This window comes from Nematolebias whitei, chromosome 2, assembly GCF_014905685.2.
Source record: "Nematolebias whitei isolate Nwh7 chromosome 2, NemWhi1, whole genome shotgun sequence".
Taxonomy (NCBI): domain Eukaryota; kingdom Metazoa; phylum Chordata; class Actinopteri; order Cyprinodontiformes; family Rivulidae; genus Nematolebias; species Nematolebias whitei.
The window spans coordinates 55,971,217-55,990,360 of record NC_056499.1 but is presented as its reverse complement, the minus strand read 5'-3'; the positions used below and the strand labels follow the sequence as shown (position 1 = coordinate 55,990,360).

General features: G+C 45.3%; 1 protein-coding gene across 1 annotated transcript in view; it reads left to right on the top strand.

Annotated features, from left to right (window-relative positions):
* The first annotated feature begins 233 nt into the window (after nt 1-233).
* LOC119424930 (CD82 antigen) overlaps nt 234-19,144 on the top strand; it is an 88,929-nt gene continuing 70,018 nt past the window's right edge. Inside the window, exon 1 of the mRNA XM_037692454.1 lies at nt 234-278. Coding sequence (XP_037548382.1) covers nt 234-278 — 45 coding nt within the window. The remainder of the gene's footprint in view (nt 279-19,144) is intronic.

Here is a 19,144-nt window from a genome sequence, read left to right as displayed (position 1 = left end):
ATTGAGGCTGGAAAGGTTTTGTGGGTGTAATCCTAAAGATTTGACCCCCTCAGCCATGGTTGTGATCATCCAGACCAATTTAAGCACACAGTCTGTGCTCCTTCCATCATCTGTCAGCACTTCTTCTCAGGAAGCTCATCCACCCAGTTAAAGCAGAGCCGTGTTCCTGAGTTGGTAGTAATTTGTTTTTTCTTTCTGTTTGCAGATAAAGCAAGATGGGCAAAGGCTGCTTGATGGCAAGCAAATACTTCCTGTTCCTCTTCAACGTCATTTTCTTTGTGAGTATCTCACCTTTTTAACACTAAACATCAGCTGTCACTTGAAGGACCAGATACTGGAGATCCAGACCTGCAGGTTCACAAACAGTTGTGATTTGAAAAAGTATGGGCCTGTAAAATCTGCTTTAATGTTATTAATATTTATTATCTCTCTGAATTCCATGTTTTATGATATAACCAAATTTTTTTAAAAAGATTGTCCTTATTATCCATCCATCCATCCATCCATCCATCCATCCATCCATCCATTATCTTTACCCGCCTCTTCCTTTTTGGGTCGTGGGGTCACTGGTGTCCATATTCAGCAGTCACTGTGTGTGAGGTGGGAACACCCTGGACAGGTCTCTAGCCCATCACAGGACACCTGGACAGGTCTCTAGCCCATCACAGGGACACCTGGACAGGTCTCTAGCCCATCACAGGGACACCTGGACAGGTCTCTAGCCCATCACAGGGACACCTTGACGGTTGTTTTTGGTCTGTGGGAGGAAACCAGAGTACCTGGTACTTGTTGATTTGCTTTGTTTTGTTTTTTTGAATGTCCAGAGGACCAGATTTAACTTTTTTAGATTCAAGTGCATTGTTACTATATCAGGAGTGGTGGACCAACAAAGATCACTCCAAGAACAATGCGTATCGGTGAGGTCACAAAGGACCCCAGGGTAACTTCTAAGCAGCTGAAGGCCTCTCTCACATTGACTGATGTTGATGTGAATGTTTTTTGAAGCCTTAAGGTGTTAAAAGTTACTTAAAAATATAACCCTGCCAAGTGTCAGTGAGTAGTTATGGTTTGTTTTAGAAAAAGATTTATTTCTGTGAATGACCTGCGGCATATAGACAGGTGCATCTTGTTTATGTACAAAATCATCCATTATCTTCCGCTTGTTCCGAAGTCGGGTCGCAGGGGCAGCACCTTGAGCAGGGAGGCCCAGACATCTCTTTCCACAACCACCTCTTCCAGCTCTTCTGGGAGGATTCCAAGGCGTTCCCAGGCCAATGAGAGACTTAGTGTGCATTCACACTAGCCCTGTTTAGTCCGCTTTAATCGAACTCTAGCTCGTTTTCCTAGAAAGTCCGGCTCGTTTAGGGAGGTGTGAACGCGCACCATCGAACTCTGTCACGGAACAAAAAGGCGAACTCTGACCCGGGCTAAAACCTAGGTCTCGGTCCGGTAGAAGCGAACTCCAGCGCGGTTCGAGTACAGTGTGAATGTAAACAGACCGAGCCCCGCTCTGCAGGGTAAACAAACACGCATTTCTCTGACCTTATATGGAGCCGTCAGCTGCCTTGTGTGAAAAACAATATTCTCCATGGTCTTCTGTCTCATCTTCTGCTCATGCTAAGTCCATTTTTGAAAAATGACAAAATATAACTCCTAAAACTGCTAAAACTTGATGCCACTTCGTTTTTATTTTTATTTACAGAAGAAGAAGAAGACGTGTCTTCAGAGGTTTTTGTGTCGTTTCTTTCAGTAGTTCTTGGTGCAGCGCCCCCACAGGCGAGCGGGGCAATAGGTTGGTTCAACAGGTTGACTCGACTGCACAGTGCAGTGTGAATGCAAACGCACCAGCTCAAATGTAAAGAAAAGCTCATGAATATTGGTCCCGAACCGAACCGAGTCTACCGGACTATCTAGTGTGAAAACGACCATAGTCTCTCCAACGTGTCCTGGGTCTTCCCCGGGGCCTCCTCCCAGTCGGACATGCCCGAAGCACCTCCCAAGGGAGGCGTCCAGGGGGCATCCTTAGCAGATGCCCGAACCACCTCAACTGGCTCCTCTCAATGTGGAAGAGCAGCGGTTCTACTCGGAGTCTCTCCCGGATAACCGAACTTCTCACCCTATCTCTAAGGGAGAATCCAGCTACCCTGCGGAGGAAACTCATTTCAACCGGCTGTATCCATGATCTCATTCTTTCGGTCATTACCCAGAGCTCGTGACCATAGGTGAGGGTAGGAACGTAGACCAACTGGTAAACAGAGAGTTTGCCTTACAGCTCAGCTCTCTCTTCACCACAACGAACTGGTACAGAGTCCGCAATACTGCAGATGCTGCACCAATCCGTCTGTCGGTCTCACGCTCCATTCTTCCCTCACTCGTGAAAAAACCCCGAGATACTTGAACTCCTCCACTTGAGGCAGAACCTCACCCTCGATCTGGAGAGAGCAATCCACCCTTTTCCGGTTGAAGACCATGGCCTCAGATTTGGAGGTGCTGATTCTCGTCCCAGCTACTTAACACTCTGCTGCGAACTGCTCCAGTGAGAGCTGAAGATCACGGCACGATGACGCCAACAGGACCACATCATCTGCAAAGAGCAGAGATGGAATCCTGAGGCCACTCTCCGCCCATTGGCTGCACCGAGAAATTCTGTCCATAAAAGTTATGAGCAGAATCGGTGACAACGGGCAGCCCTGGCAGAGTCCCAACTCTCACCCTTAAGAGGTCCGACTTACTGCCGGCAATGCAAACCAAGCTCTCACACCACTTGTATAGGGACTGAACAGCCCGTAGCAACGGGCCACCAATCCCATACTCACGGAGCACCCCCAACAGTGTACCTCGAGGAACATGGTCAAATGCCTTCTCCAAATCCACAAAACACATGTAGACTGGATGGGCAAACTCCCATGACCTCTCAAGGGCCCTAGTGAGGGTAAAGAGCTGATCCAGTGTTCCACGGCCAGGACGGAACCCACATTGTTCCTCCTGGATCTGAGGTTTGACCAACGATCGGACTCGCTTCTCCAGTACCCCTGAATAGACCTTACCAGGGAGGCTGAGGAGAGTGATGCCCCTATAATTGGAGCACACCCTCCAGAGGGGAACTACCACCCCAGTTTGCCAATCCAGTGGCACTGTCCCTGATGTCCATGCGACGTTGCAAAGGCATGTCAACCAAGAAAGCCCCACAACATCCAGAGCCTTAAGAAAATCAGGGTGAATCTCATCCACTCCCGGAGCCCTGCCGCCTTGGAGCTTTTTAACTACCTTGGCGACTTCAGCCACAGTTATGGATGCATCAATCCCAAAGTCCCCCGACTCAGCTTCCTCCATAGAAGACGTGCTGATTGAGAAGGTCCGAGAAGTATTCCTTCCACCTCCCGACAACATCACTGGTTGAGGTCAACAGCAACCCACCTTCACTGAATACAGTGTTAGTAAAGTGCTGCTTTCCCCTCCTCAGCCGTCTGATGGTTTGCCAGAATCTTCTCGGAGCCAACCGTGAGTCATTATCCAAGGTCTCACCGAACTCTTCCCACATCCGAGCTTTTGCCTCAGAAACAGCCAAGGCTGCGGACCGCTTGGCCCTCCAGTACTCCTCAGCTGCCTCCAGAGTCCCACTGGCCAACAAGGCCCAATAGGACTCCTTCTTCAGCTTGACAGCCTCCCTAACCCGGGGTGTCCACTACCGAGTTTGTGGATGGCCTTGACGAGAAGCACCGACAACCTTGCGGCCACAGCTCAAGGCAGCCACCTCAACAAGCGAGGTGCGGAACATGGCCCACTTAGACTCATTGTCCCCCACCTCAGCAGGGATGCGGTTAAAGCTCTCTCGGAGGTGCGAGTTGAAGATCTCTCTGACGGGTTCTTCTGCCAAGCATTCCCAGCAAACCCTCACTACATGTTTGGATGTACCAGGTCTGTCTGGCATCTTCCCCGCCATCTGATCCAACTCACTACCAGGTGGTGATCAGTTGACAGCTCAGCTCCTCTCTTCACCCGAGTGTCCAAAACAAACGGCTGCAAATCAGATGACACGACTATGAAGTCTATCATCGATCTACGACCTAGGGCGTCCTGGTGCCAAGTGCACTTATGGACACCCTTATGTTCGAACATGGTGTTTGTGATGGAAAAACTATGACTAGCACAGAAGTCCAACAACAGAACACCACTCGGGTTCAGATCAGAGAGGTCGTTCCTCCCAATCACACCCCTCCATGTCACACTGTCATTACCCACGTGGGAATTGAAGTCCCCCAGCAGAATAAAGGCAGCTGAAGGCCTCACTCACATTGACTGATGTTGACGTGAATGTTTTTCAAAGCCTTAATGTGTTAAAAGTTACTTAAAAATATAACCCTGCCAGATGTCAATGAGTAGTTATGATTTATTTAAGAAAGAGATTTATTTCAGTGAATGTCCTGCGGCATATACACAGGTGCATCTTGTTTATGTACAAAATTGAGTTCTATTTCGTATAGGCGTAGCCCTTTAAGGTCCTCGCTAGTGGGTTTTATCCCGTCACGTGAAGCGTAGCACTGAAAACTTTCGTCCACGCCCACCTGTTGTGTGGGCCTCACCCAGTCCCCCCCGCTCCGCTGCCGGCCCCTCCCGCCAGAGAACAGTCCTTCTCATCGCAGCAACCAGCGGCGCAGCATTTCCCCAGAGACCGCCAACAGGCACCGCCCTGGAAAAACCAGCCGCAGTGCTCACGGGGGAGAAGATGTCAGAAATGACTCCTTGCGGAGGATGTGTGTGTGTGTAATGAAGATACAAATTTTAAAATAAAACGAAAACATCATTCAGAGAATAAAGTGTCTGATTCCAGCCTGACTGTCAGATCGAATGATCTCATAGCTGCCTCTCTTCACACATCCTCCACACAAAACGAGCCGGTAACCTCAAAACAGGTTTTTAAAAGTCACCGCTGCTCAGGAAAACACACAAAATGCTCGCTTGACACAGCAGCTAAAAATTACTTTTTTCAGCAGACCGAGTCCAGAAGAAAACCTCGCTCTCAGCACAGGTTGTGTTCTGATTTTTCTGACCGCAGCAGGAACAAACGTGTTTCCCCATGACAGCTGCAGTCGTCACCCAAACGGCGCCGCATTTCTAAGGGCGTTCACGCCTCTCCACAGCGCGCGTCAGCTCACATCAACGCTGATGTAAGCCCGCAGCCTGAGCACAGACAGAGGCGCTTCCAGGGCCCTTTCTGCGAGCGCCCACCCCCCCTTAGGTCACCCCAGGAGAATCTCCGGAGCGGGAGACGGCGGTGAGGGCTTTGACTTGGCTGACAGCTGTAAAAGACATGACACAACACAAAAACGCATGCCCGCTCCCTGATCGTTACGCAGAGTGGTAACGAGTGTGCTCCCTGGACAGATGGATGGACCGTCAGATCAGCAGAGGTTACACGCTGCAGTTCGCAGCTCAACCCCCACTGTTCAGAGGGATTATAGAGATGGTTCTGTCATCTCCAGAACAGATCTCGTCTCTCCACGCAGAAGTTTAGGAAATACTGATAAAAAATGTAATTTCCAGGGTTCCCAATGGAGAGAAAAATACAGGGTTTTACTCACGTTACTTCCTGGTTCTGAAAAGGACCAGAGGAATGAGACCCATTTTGGACTTATCCGTATTCAACAAGTTGATCATGGAGAGACAGTTCCACATGCTGACATCCAGACAGTTGTTAGAAAATATTCACCAGAACGACTGGTTTACTTCCATATATCTCAAAGACTCCTATTTTCACTTTCCAATCATTCCAAAACACAGAAAGTTCCTGCGCTTCTCCTTCCAAGGGACCCAGTACCAGTACAACAGGCTCCCGTTCGGCTACTCCCTCGCACCACGTACATTTTCAAAATGCGAGGAGACGGCGCTGCAGCCGCTACACAGAGCAGGGATGAGAATTCTTTTCTACCTGGACGATCTGCTGCTGCTGACCCGATCCAGGCAGGAAGCAGCTGCGCAAACCAAAGCGCTGACGTCACACCTGTTAATCCTGGGTTTCACCATAAACTGGTGTTCTGTTCTCCCAGCCCAGATGATCGTTTACTTGGGAGTGGAGCTAAACTCGGTCACTATGAGGGCCCGCTTATCACAGATGAGAACCGAAGCTCTAAAAGACCAGCTCCGCTGTGTAAAACCCAGCAGAGTAGTAACAGCCGTTTCCATCATCAAACTGCTGGGAACGATGTCGTCGGCTCACGCTGTGATTCCGCTGGGCTTACTCCACATGAGAAGTCTTCAGAGTTGGTTTGCTCGTCTGTATATAGATCCGGTATGTCAGAAGAGGCGGATGATCTCTGTGGCCCCCTCCGTGGGAACCGACCTGAAGCACTGGGGAAACCCTCTCACTCTGTCGGAGGGAGTTCCTATCAACAGGCCTACGTCACACGTCTCAGTTTTCACAGACGCGTCCCTGTCAGACTGGGAAGGAACGTGCCTGTCTCAGGCGGTGGAGGCACTGTGGCCACCTCACACATCAGCTAATATAAACGTTTTGGAATGTCTCACGGTTTTGAATATGATTCAGCATTTTGTTCCCTGTTGCAGAATCAACATGTTCTGATTCACACAGACAACAAAGTGACTGCAACTTACATAAACCGGCAGGGGGGCCTGTGCTCTGCTCAACTGTTACGCATTGCGAGGTAGCTGCTGTGTTGGGCAGACCAAACCTGCTCTCCATCAGAGCAGTGTACATCCCCGGCGTCCTGAACAGAGGAGCGGACATAATGTCCAGGGGCAGTCCGTGCCACGGAGACTGGAGTCCCCATCCAGAGCTGATTTTTCAGATTTGGAAACGGTTTGGGAGAGCAGCAGGGCATCTGTTTGCCACACGGGAGAATGCCCAGTGTCAACTATGGTTCTCACTGAGCCCAAGGGACAACCCACCGTTGGGAGTGGACGCTTTTGCCCACAGCCCGTGGCCCAAAATGCTCCTCAACGCATTTCCTCCAGTCCCTCTACTATCACAGTTTCTGAACCGAGTCTGGGAGGAAGGACTGTCAGCCATTCTCGTAGCTCCCGAGCGCGTGAGCACCCCGTGGTGCCCAAACCTGCGACATCTGTTGTCGGATTGACTGTGGAAACTGCCATGGAGGGATGGTGCTCTATAGGCGTAGCCCTTTAAGCTCTGGGGCTCACTGGTTCCTAAATGGCTGAAGAAAAAAGCTATTTGGGAGCCGATTACCCACTCTAAACGTAATTTATACGGACCAGGTGAGGCCCACACAACAGGTGGGCGTGAACTAAAGTTTTCAGTGCTACGCTTCGCGTGACGGGATAAAACCCACTAGCGAGGGCCTTAAAGGGCTACGCCTATACTCATAGAACCTGGGGTTACAGTACGTAACCAACATTTTAATTTAAATAGTGTGCGTGGCTTACCCTCCGGTGCGTTCTACAGATTGGCAGTTATGGTATTTAGATTCTTGGGGTTGGACAAAGCTAAAAATAATTCCAGCCATTATATCGGTTATCGACATTAGTCTCCTAATATCAATATTGGAGATCTGCAGTTTGCTAAAGATCACGTGGACAAGTCAGAAGGCTGTTGGAAGAATGTTTTGTGGACGATGAGATCAAAATGAAACTTTTTGGTTTAAATTAAGAGTTATGTTTGGAGAAATGAAAACAGCATTCCTGCAGATACTGAAGGCAAAGGTTCACATACTTTTATCACTCACAAATATGTGAGGACTTGTGTGAAAATCTGAGGATGTTTTAGGTCATATTTATGCAGAAATATAGAAAATTATAGAGTTGACAAATTTTCAAGTGCACAAACAACAAGCAACAACAACATGTAGAATACATTGAACAAGTATAGATTAACCGGTATAATCCTTCCTTAATTTAAGTACAGGCTACTTCTGCCTCCTGCTTGCTTTTGTGAGGATTGGTATTTCTTTGTGTGTTTCCCTCTTGTGGTCTGTCCTATCTCCTGCCGCCCCCACCTGTTCCTGGGTGTTTGTGCCCCAGGTGTTTGTCATTGTCTGTCATTAACGTTTGTATAAACCGGTAAGTCTGCGTCTCTGTGTTCCTCATTGTCTGGTATGGCTTCCTGTTCCTGTCTTCCCCCGGGTCTCCTCATCCACTTGGTAAGTTTTGCTGCCATGTCGGCTTTTGTTTTCAATTATTAAACATTATTTCTTATTTTACCTTTCGAGCTTCCCCGTGTCTGCCTGCAACTTCGGTCCTACCACCACCATCTCACGACAGCTCTCTACGTATACCATTATGCAACAACAAAAAAAGACTGCCTCTGGTTTAGAGGATGACACAGGAGTGGATTTTCACTCCTGTCCTGTCCTGGTCCCCCAGAAAAAATCCTGACCTGTCCCAATCCTAGTCCAGAGTTAAAAAAAAAATAGTCCTGTCCTGTCCCACTCCTGGTAACGTGACTCCTGCTCCTGTCCTGCTCCTGTTCAGAATCACTCCCACTCCTGTCCTGCTCCTGTATTTTTTTAATTTGATTTGATCTTCTACCCATTCCTGTTTAAATTACTTTGTGTTCTGTAGTTTTATTTCAAAAGATATGGCAACAGGAACAGTTAATCTGTGGTGAAATAGAGATGTAGTGAACTAGATCTCCGACATCGATCTGTCTCTGAGGAACTTCAGGGGACAGGAACTGTTATTTCATTGATTTGAATCCAGAAATACAAATTAGCTCATCAAGAGACTATTTAATTGTATCCTGAATTAATCAATTGAAAGAACACTCTTCTTTTTTATATTATCATTAACTATTTTACAATATCTTGATAATCAAAAGTGTGTTTAGTTCATACCATTTCTAAATGTTGAAGTAAACCACTCATTTAAATCAACTGTGAAACAGTATTAATGATTTTTAAACCTCATTAGACTTGGATCATACAGTTAAATGTCTATTTACGAAGTAAGTGTGCATTTAGTCTTCTGTCTGAATGAGGAGTAGTGGATTTGAGGGCGAAAGTCAGAGACAAGTTATGAGAACAAAGTGCCTTGTTTTTAAAACTCTCAGACAGTAAATACGAACTGGCTGTCACCTGTCTCATTGTTCAAAATATTTCTCTGTCTGTACTAACCGTTCTTAAAACATTTCTGCTGTCTCCTGACTTCTAATAACCCTCTGACATCACTAAAACTACACCCCTGCTAGTTGTTTCAACCATTCAGGAAGTACCAAGTGACAGGAAGTGGATACCCTTTAAAAGGCAACACTTCTTGGAACTATTAGGTCTTCACGAGTCTTCCAAGTCTTCAGTCTTTTCCAGTCTTCCTGGAACTTTCAGTCGAAGATGATACTCAGTCTGATGGAGGCTTACAGCTGAACTAAGTAGCTGATGGATTTGACCATGTGCCAAGGGTCCGTCCATTCCAGCGTAGTCACAGCCTGCCTCGGCTGTGACTCAACCCGAGCAATAAATGCTCAACTTCTAAGGAAGCGTATTCTGTTGAACTGAGTACTTCGTCACGACTTCCGACGACCCCAGCTACTCTGACCAGAGACGCTGAAAAGGGAGCGTGTCAATGGACCTCTGTTCCGGAGTGGAAGTATCCACCATCTCAAGTAACAAGCCGTTGACACCCTGAAGTGTACCGGAGGGCTGAGCTGGATTCGGAGGAAGGGTGCCATGTTCTGGTTCAACACATAACTTTCCTCCATTTAAACCTCCTCTTTAAATCTATTCCTTCTCTTAAACTTCTATTCGCCAGTAAATCAAGCTAGATGCCTTCAGAGATGAATCAGTCTCAATCAGTAATCTTCTGTTGTCTTGTTTAGTAAATTGTGCCAAGTTTATTAATCATAAACAGATCAACAAATCAATGTGTACATGTTTGATGTTAAATTTTGATTCTGTTAAATAAATGACCGCATTTATTCTGATGGGTCAAAGATCAAATGGCGTCTCAAGTCACTAATTATACACTCAACTCCACAAGTATCTTGGTCACATGGCAGAAATTTAACTCGAAAAAGAAAGAATCCGTGTTGATTAAACAATTAATATTCTTTGTGCTTAAACTAGCTTTAAGAATAATTAATTAGTAGTATGTTACAGCGAAAGCTGTCCCTACATCACTACATTTTGGTGGCTCGTACATGTTTCTGAAGAGATCAATTATATGTGTGCCCTGAGATATTGTGATAATGTGGAAAACGATTCGTGTTGGCATATGAAAAGTCCCAAGTTTTGACCTTGGTAAAGACATATTTCACGGCTGTGGTGTTAAGAAAGATACAGAATTGTGTTGATGTTCATTTTGAAGCTGGGAATTGTCATTCTGTGTGTGTGATTAAGCTGTAAGCAGAGAGAAAAATGCATCATTCTGTTTGGAACTCTTTCAAGACGGGGGGTTCTGCGGTCCGACCCGGTTCTGTTTATTGGACTCGGACGAGTCGTGTTTTAAATGGTGAGACGCTGTCTGTGAAACTGAGCGCCGACTCAGAGCTGCTTCTATGCTGATTCGCTACATTCCCACAGTTAATTGTGCATTTTCGAAGCGTTAATGGGCGATATTGTGGCCCAGAGTGTTGAAGCTAACAGCTAGCTTAAGGCGAGTACACACGAGCTGTGATTGGTCGAGGACCGCTGTTTGGAATGTTCTGATTTGCTGAGAAACTGGTGACGTAACGCCGTGTACGTCCACTCACGCTGGCGTCAGCGCGAAAAGCCCACCCCGATGTCCACGTGTCTGTAGAGTCACCTGACCCCGGAAATGAAGCTTGTTTTTAAACGGAGTCTTCCTTAGTGGTTACAAAAGCTGAATTATAGCCTAAAATTGGTCCTAACCTGATGAGTTTTTTGCCTAAACAGCGTGCTTTTGAAGCAACGCCACGTTCAAGCTTTAAATCCGTCTATAAATGCTGATTTGGACCGTGTTCGTCGGTTGCTAATCGAAGCTAACGGCTAATGATCGGATGTCAACAGGACGGTTCACAGGAAGTCGTCAGTGACTCCTACCAGTAAAAGTAAGCTTGCACCACCACCTGCTGTTGAAAAAGACTATAACAATTTTTCAGAACTGAGAGCTGCAAACTCGTTTTTCATTTTATTTCTAAAAAGACGCATGTGGGTAGATAAAAATGTTAATCAAGCTTGGTTTATGAGTTACTGTTTTAAATAGCAAATTCTGGTAAATTAAACTGCTTTAAGAGCGTTTAAAACTACAAAGTTGCTGTCAGACTTTTTAGAAAATATTGTAGGTTTATTAATTTTAAGTGCATTGGAGTAAATAAACACTGAAATAGCCTGGTTCATTGTATCTGTTAGAATTAAGCTCATATTAAGTAACACTGCCACAGGAAGCATTTACTTATAATATTCATGGGGTAAAACCTAAAACAGGTGCCCAATTATTGAAAAGTTGGCTTATAACAGTACTGTTGATGGAACCGCTGAGCTAAATGGTGTGTGAAACTCACTGCTCACTTAAATACAAACATTTACCTGTTGAAAAACTTTAAGATTGCGACGGTTTAACCAGATAGGTTTTGCTGAACAGTAAATACAACCATGGCAGATTTAACAAAAGCTGATAATGCTAATGCTGTTCCATGTGATGAAAAGGACTGGCTTGAGAGAGCTTTGGAGCTGCTCACAGATTCCTTATCTCCATATGGTGACCAGGTGGACTGCATGAACTCAACAGATTTATTGGACGAACTGAAGGAAGAGGCAAGCAGTGTAACTTCTGCAGCCATAGAGAAGTCAGGCTACGAACAGCTAGCTAAAATAGCACTCTTGCTAAAAGCTGAATATTACTTTGATGCCAACAGGACAGAAGCCCTTGAAATAAAGTTGAAGCGCAAGACAGAGACCCGCGAAACAACACTTGATGAGTGTCTACAACTCAAGGCACAGTTTCAATTTGAAAAGGAGACCTGGGAGAATGAATTGCAACGTCAAAAAGAGCTCTCACGAGCTCAGCTGTTGTTACAAGCAGACTCGTATGAGAAAAAGCTGCGTGAAGGAGGGTTGAAGTACCAAGCACTGTGTTCAGACTATGATGTTCTGCAACAACAGTTGCAGCTAACATCAAAATCTCGGGACGAGTGCATATTGAAAAAACCGGCATTAGTCCAACAAGGTGTGCGTTTACAAAGTGAGTGTCATACATCACGTGAACAGTTAACAGCCTGTGAGGCAAAACTTGCCGCAGCCACAAATAAAATCTCTGACGAGGGGAAAAGATGTCTGGAACTCAGACAAACTGGGTCATGCCAGCCTTTGCTCCTTCTTCTTTCCTTTTTAATGGCACTATACAACAACACACATCAACAGCACATCTAGGGGTGGGGGTGTATGTGTCGGGGTCTTATTTTTTTTTATTTTTTATTTTTTTTCCTCCCCCCCAGTTCCCTGACTGCCATTCCGGGGGTGGGGTCCGGGAGAAGGGCAGGCCGTCGGGTGTTGACCAGGACTATGTGGGGGTTCGGGGTCTGGGGGGTTGCCGTGGGCGGTGCTGGTGCTGTGCTCTCCCTGGGGTTGTTTGGACCCCCTGAGCTTGGCTCTTGGGTGCCATGGTTGGCCCGCTGGCCGGGGTGGCTGCCGGGGCCTAGCGGGCGGTCGGCTGGGGGCGCATGCTTGGTTGTTGGCGGTGTGTGGGGTGGTCGGTGGCGTGTCCTCTTCATGGTAGGGGGGTGTCCTGTCGGCTGGGCATGGCCTAGGCCGGGTCTGGGGTATTGGCTCTTCTCCGCTCGAGAATGAATGGGTTTACCTCCTGGGTTTGGGCATGGGCTGCCCCCTGTAGAGGGCGGGTACATGTCTTGGACCTCGGGGGTATAGAGTGCGTATCGGGAATAAGAATGAAATGTATCGTTATTGTATGTCTTTGAGTGAGTGAATGTGAGACTGAGGTTGGGATTGTGTGATTGTGTCTGTGTATGAATGGGTATTTGTTAGGCCGAGACTCGGACTGCCCCCTCTTTGATACAACTGGGGGTGCTTGGCATCGCGCCCCTATCACGCGGCCCTCTGGTGGGGTGTGCCCTTGCCTGCCGGTGCGCTTGGGGCCCTTGGTGTCGGGGGCTGGACGCTTGGGCGTGTGTCGGCTCTGCCTGGTGGGGCTCGGGTCCTCTGGCCCTGTCGGGCCTTGGCCTGGGTGGTGTGAGTCCACGGTGCCCGGGCCTCGGTGCCCGGACCTGGACCTACATCGGTGCGACAGGTTCCGACGGAGGCCTATGAGTTTGTCGCTGTTGGCCCCGGGGGGTCACTGTATGTGGTCGCTGGTGGGGATCTTCCGGTTCTCCCCTGTGGTCCGTTCTGGGGGGTGGGTGAGTGGTTCGTCCTGTGTGGTTGGCCCTGGGGGCTCTGCGGTCGGGGTCCCTCCTGGGGTCTTGGGCTCTGGTCCCCCCTTTTTCGTCTGCCTCTGGTCTTGGGGGTCGGGTCTCTGCTGCTTCACAGTTACTATTAAATGTTCTATTAGAGAAGCCTTATACACTTATGCATGCTCACAACCACACACAAATAGAAGCAGGGATGCTTATGTAGGCTTTATATGTAGATGTATAGATATGTATATGAATGTATATTCATGTGTATGTATGTATGTATATAGGCGTAGGTATGGGTATATATATTTATGGAAACTTACTGCAAAGCCATGAATATTTTAAGTTCTTTATACATATGTATTTTGTTCCTGTGTTTTGTCATGTTCTTTGCAGGTGAACAGACAGTGGCCGGGTGTTTTGCCGTGTGCTCTCTTTGTGTATATTTCTTATATTTTGGAGTCTTACTTTGTCTTTTCTTTCTTTCTATCCTATTAAAAAAAAAAAAAACCTACACTAGATAGTCACTAGAATAAATATTTCATAATAATGGTGTGGAGAGGATGGCTGTAAGGGGAGAAGGGAGGCCATCTAAAAAAATCCAAAAAAAAACAAATAAAATCTCTGACGAGGAGAAAAGATGTCTGGAACTCGAAGACAAACTGGGTCAGAGTCCAGGTCAACCATCACCACCTCAGAGGGATTTTGTTGTGCCTCCTACACAAAATCTCCTTATGCCACCTCCACGTGATTCTGGTGAACCACCTCCACGTGATTATTTTGTTCCACCTCCACCAAACCCTCAGCCTCTGCTCTCAATAGTGGTATTGCAAAAAATAGCTAAATATGTCCAACGCTTCGAGCCAGGGCTGTTGGGTTTGACCGACACTAAGGCCTATCTGCAAGACCTTGACTTCCAATTAGGAAGCTATCCCAACGCTACAGTTGAGGATAAAATAGGTTTGATCAGGCTTACTTCAGTCAGGACGGTGTTTTCCTTTATAGAGCGTCAACCAGACGCCACAAGAAAGGATTACCGCCTGTTGTGTGCTGCTCTAATCAAAGAGTATACCCCTTGCGCGGGACCTGGCGGTTACCCAGCCGCCAACAAGGTCATGCAAGGTAAGAATGAGCACCCAAGGGCATATTATTCCAGAATTTTGCAGGCTTATTTTGGTTACAGGAACGAAACCGGCATGGAGGAGGAGGAAGCGTTTAAGTTTGTTTTCAGCAAAAATCTCCACCCTGACATAAGGACGTCAGTGCAGATGATGGCTAATTTCAAAGAAAAAGCCATCAGTGAGATAAAAAATTGTGCTGTGAACGTCTTTGAGGCCCGTTCACAGGCCAAAACACCCATTGAGGTGTTCCCAGGTGAGAGGATTCCTTCCCAGTCATTAGAATTGGAAGGGATGGAAGCTTAAGCTCCCCCTCCCAAGAAAGGCAAGAGGAAACGAGATTTCCCAGCAGCCAAACCACAACAGATGAGTGCCCCCTGGTCCAGACAAGATCCTAAATGGTTTCCCAAGAAACCAGAGGATGAACGAATGTACCAGAAGGGGGGTGCACGCCCTAATCAGAATCAGAATAAACTTTATTGGCATTGCACCGAGATACAATGCGAATATGTACGTACAGTCGTCCGAAGATGGGCGTAGTGCACGAAGCTGCGGCTAAAATAATTAGCGCGGCCTTCTTATTCTTATTCAGAATAATATTTTGCTTAGATAAGAAATGGAAAGAAAACATGAGGAGAGACGGTATAAAAAAAGATCTCTCACACCGTGTCTTAGACAGGGCACAATTTGAGGCATCAAAAAAACCTACCACAGCAAAGCAACATAAACAGGCGTTATACATGAACATATAGACTGGTGAAAACATTGAATTTTCAGGGAAAGTCGTAGCATAGTCCATAGCCCTCCCTCAGCCATTGTCCAGATAAGAGGTGACGTTCATCTTCAGCTCAGTTGAGGTTCTGTTACATGTCCACAGCCTTGGGGAAGGGAGGGGTGAGGAGACAGACAAAGCATCTTTGTTATTTTCAAAACATTCCAGGAGGAGTTGAGATAAGTCCGGCATCAAGGCCACAGTTTGGGTCAGGCAGAACTCGTGAATTGTTGTTTCTGCCTTTTAAAGTCTCGCTGGTACATATTCTCTGATGGAAACTCCAAAACAGCTGAATTGATCCTTTACTCCAAAAGTCGAGCTCACAGCTTCTCCAGATTATTCCACCATTCATGAGTGCTGCCAGGGAGATCACAGTCCTGATACAGCTGCTCCAATTCCTTGTCACAGCTACACATTCAGTCCGAGCACTGTCAAGCTTCAACACCTCCACACAAATTTGTAGACAACCAGATTCCACCAACCCAAACAATAGATTCTAGTCGTCATCATGAATCCAATTTGTCCTTCAGAGTTCAGAGGGTCCTCCTTACCCTGACTCCTGTCGGGAGAAGTTGATCGATTTTGTTGAGAGACCAGCTGATCCTTCCAATTAAGAAGTATGCAGGGAAAAAAAAGAGCCTTTTTATGGGTTCACAGGACAAAAGAGCGCAGCAGGGAAGCGGGTGGGGGGTGGGGGGGGGGCAGAGAGGGAAAACACGTCTGGTTTCACCGTAGAGTAGCAAGAAGAAAAAAAAGGGTAAAAGGTATGGCACCCAAGGTAACCCATACAACCAGGGATCCCACCAGGATCCCCTACATCACTACAGAGACATTTATTGTCTTAATCCAAACAAAAACCTTCACTAAATGTCATAAAACAAATAATCCATGGCCTGTAGTCCATATAATGTTTTCTACGGAGGATCAGCTGCTGAGTCCTTGTTTCTAGATCTTTGAAGGTCAGTTACAGTAAAAACAAAAAATCTAAACCAGTCCATGGGTCACACCATGTCTACCTTAGATGAAAGAACCCAAACACAACAAGTTGCATTTTACTAATTTATTGAGCAATTGTTTCCTTTAAACAGTGACATCACTGTCATGTTTTAAATTGTTTAAACAAACAAACAAAACAGAAAAATAATGTACCATGCAAGAGAACAAATAAAAATGTTTAAAGGCATTATTATACATTGGACGACGTCCTCAAGAAGTTCAGTGTATGTGGTCGAGGTAACGAGCTCGTTTGGGTGAAGCATGATGTCGTGCATCTTCCCAGACTCCAGAGCTTCATTTACAGACTGGACCATCGCAGGTCTGGTGTTCCACCTCATCTCTCCACAGCTGGACCAGTCCAGAGCCTTGTGGAACCTAAAAGTGAAAGAGGACGTGCACGAGTTAAAATAGTGTTACAGTGACTACAAATTACAATTTGTTGGCCTTTCTTCTGAAAAAAAATATTTGATCAAAAACAAGAGATTTACAATTGAAATTAAGTCAAGAAAATGTGACATTTGCAATTATAAATTACAGAAGCTTAATTTTTCTTAATTTATTTCACTTATCATATTTTATAATTATTTAATCAGCCTCACAGGCAGAGATTACAAGATGTTATGTATCTTACCTGCTCTGTTGAAGTGTGTGACAAGGGTCTTTGTGTCCAAAGCTGTTTAACAGTTTGCTTCCAGAGCTAACAGCCTCCTGTGTTAGGTAGAACAATTAAATTAAATTAAAGACAAACAAAAAGCTTAGTGCTACTTCTTGTTGTGCCGCTTTCTAAAACAGTTATTGAATCAAGTATTTACTTATGTAGGTAAACATAGATGTTTTAAACCTGTTAAAATACACCAGAATGCAGGAAATAGCAGCTGCTTTATTCAAAAAGTTATGGGGAAGGACCCACAGACCTCGCACCAATATGTCCCCCCTACAATAATTCTAATGATAATACACACTGCGTGGTTCAAGCCAAGAGCCATTGTCAACACTGGGGGGCTAAGACTCCTAAAAAGGGCTCCTAGAATCACCCCTGGTGTGAAGAAATGGACTGAGAAAAATCAACTCTTGGCCTAAAATTTAACACAACAGCATAATTGTACACATCATATCTTGAATCTAAAACTGAAACAATTATTATAATATTTATGCAACCAGTCTTTCATATAAAAACTGGGATATTTTTACAGAAGAATGCTTTCACTCAAACAAGTTTGTTGTTGTACTGACATGGTTACAGCCGACAGTAACTATTTACACAATAAAGCGATGGTTATTCATGTTTTCCTCAATTTCAGTATCCAGCAGGACGTCACAATATAAACATAGTAATATTTTTACCGGAGAATGCGTGCACTTTAACCAGGAAGAGTTTGGTTTTTTTACATTACAAACAGCAACAGATAATGAAGATTTTAACCTAAAAACCCACATAACAAAGCAGAGCATAATTTTTAAATTGAAAGGGACAAGGTGGAGAAAAATGTGCTGTTTGAGTTTATTTACTGACGGTAAACAGCAGCTCCTCACTGCAGCTGAGATGTTTAAAGCAGCACAGCACCAACACAAGTTCAGGGTTATTTGACACTTTCCTGCCTGTTCTGTGAGTTTAATAGACAGACAGTTACTTCTTACCTTGTGTTGCAAACTATTTTCAGCTACTCGGTACCGCATCGCTGCTCCTCCCACCCTCTAGGTGAAAAGCTATGGTTGGAACAGTTGACTCTTGGGAAATGTAGTCATTTTGACTTGTGTTAAAGTGAAGGTTTACTGAAAGAAAATTACAAAATAGCTGCGCCCGTTTTTTGTTTGTTTGTTTGTTTCATTTTCATTGTTGGTTATTGGTTGGTTCTCGCTCCTGTCTGCTCCCGTTAGCTTTCAGTCCGGTCACATCCCGGTCACGTGTGTTATAATGAGGTTGACTCCGGTCCCGCCGGATTCCGGCCGGAATCACGTGACCCGCGGTACTCCCGAAAAAATGTTATCCTCTACTCTGGTTACCATTTAAATGGTGGGGGTGGGATGGGCAATACCCCCCCCCCCCACACACACACACACACACACACTTCATTTCAAGCATTAGTTGATTTTGGTTTTAACGCCAAAATCTATCCATGTTTTTGTTGAAATCAAAGGACAGGAGTGCATCATAAAGTAACTGAAACTGATCTCATTTTAAATATGTACCTGCCTGATTTAACTTATTTTGTTAATTTTTTCGCAGATAAGTAAAAAGGTCTTTAAATGTTATCTGTAGTGTTCTAAAGCTTGGTGGTTGCGCCGTTTGAGACAGGCTGCATGTCTTTTTGCTCAACTGAATGTTGACTAGGGTTGGGCATCGTTTGAATTTGAGCGATTCCGGTTTGGATTCCGATTCTTTGTTTCAATTCTGATTCCTATCAATTCTGATTCTTGTTAGAGGCAGAGTTAAAAAAGACATGTCAATTCAATTCAGTTTATTTATACTGTATAGCGCCAAGTCACAACAGAAATCGTCTCAGGGCACTGAACAGAAACAATCAAATATAAAAATAATAAGTGAACAGAAACTTTCATATAAAAATAACAAGTTAACACTATTTATCTGAGGAGCAGACTGCTTTGAATTTAACTCCATCATGTTATAAATGAGCTACAGTAGCTAGCCAGAGTTCTTTCTGGATGAAATAATTTGAACTTCTATTTGAATTATAATTCTATGAACTTTTTTTAAAAATTTACTATGAATTTCTCACAGGGCTATTTTCAACCAGTATATAAATATCAAATTTATGAACTTCAATATGTTCTGAATTTTCTTTCCACAGGGGTACACTTTCACAAGAGAGCTTTATGTTTGAAAACCTCATGGAAACACATTTCCACACGTCCAATGTGTGATGCTGCAGCCATCTTACTGAGCTCCCACTGATGGGCTAACCTGCTGCAGAATACAAAGTTTGTTTTCTCAGTCATCCAGGTATATAACAACAAAAAAGG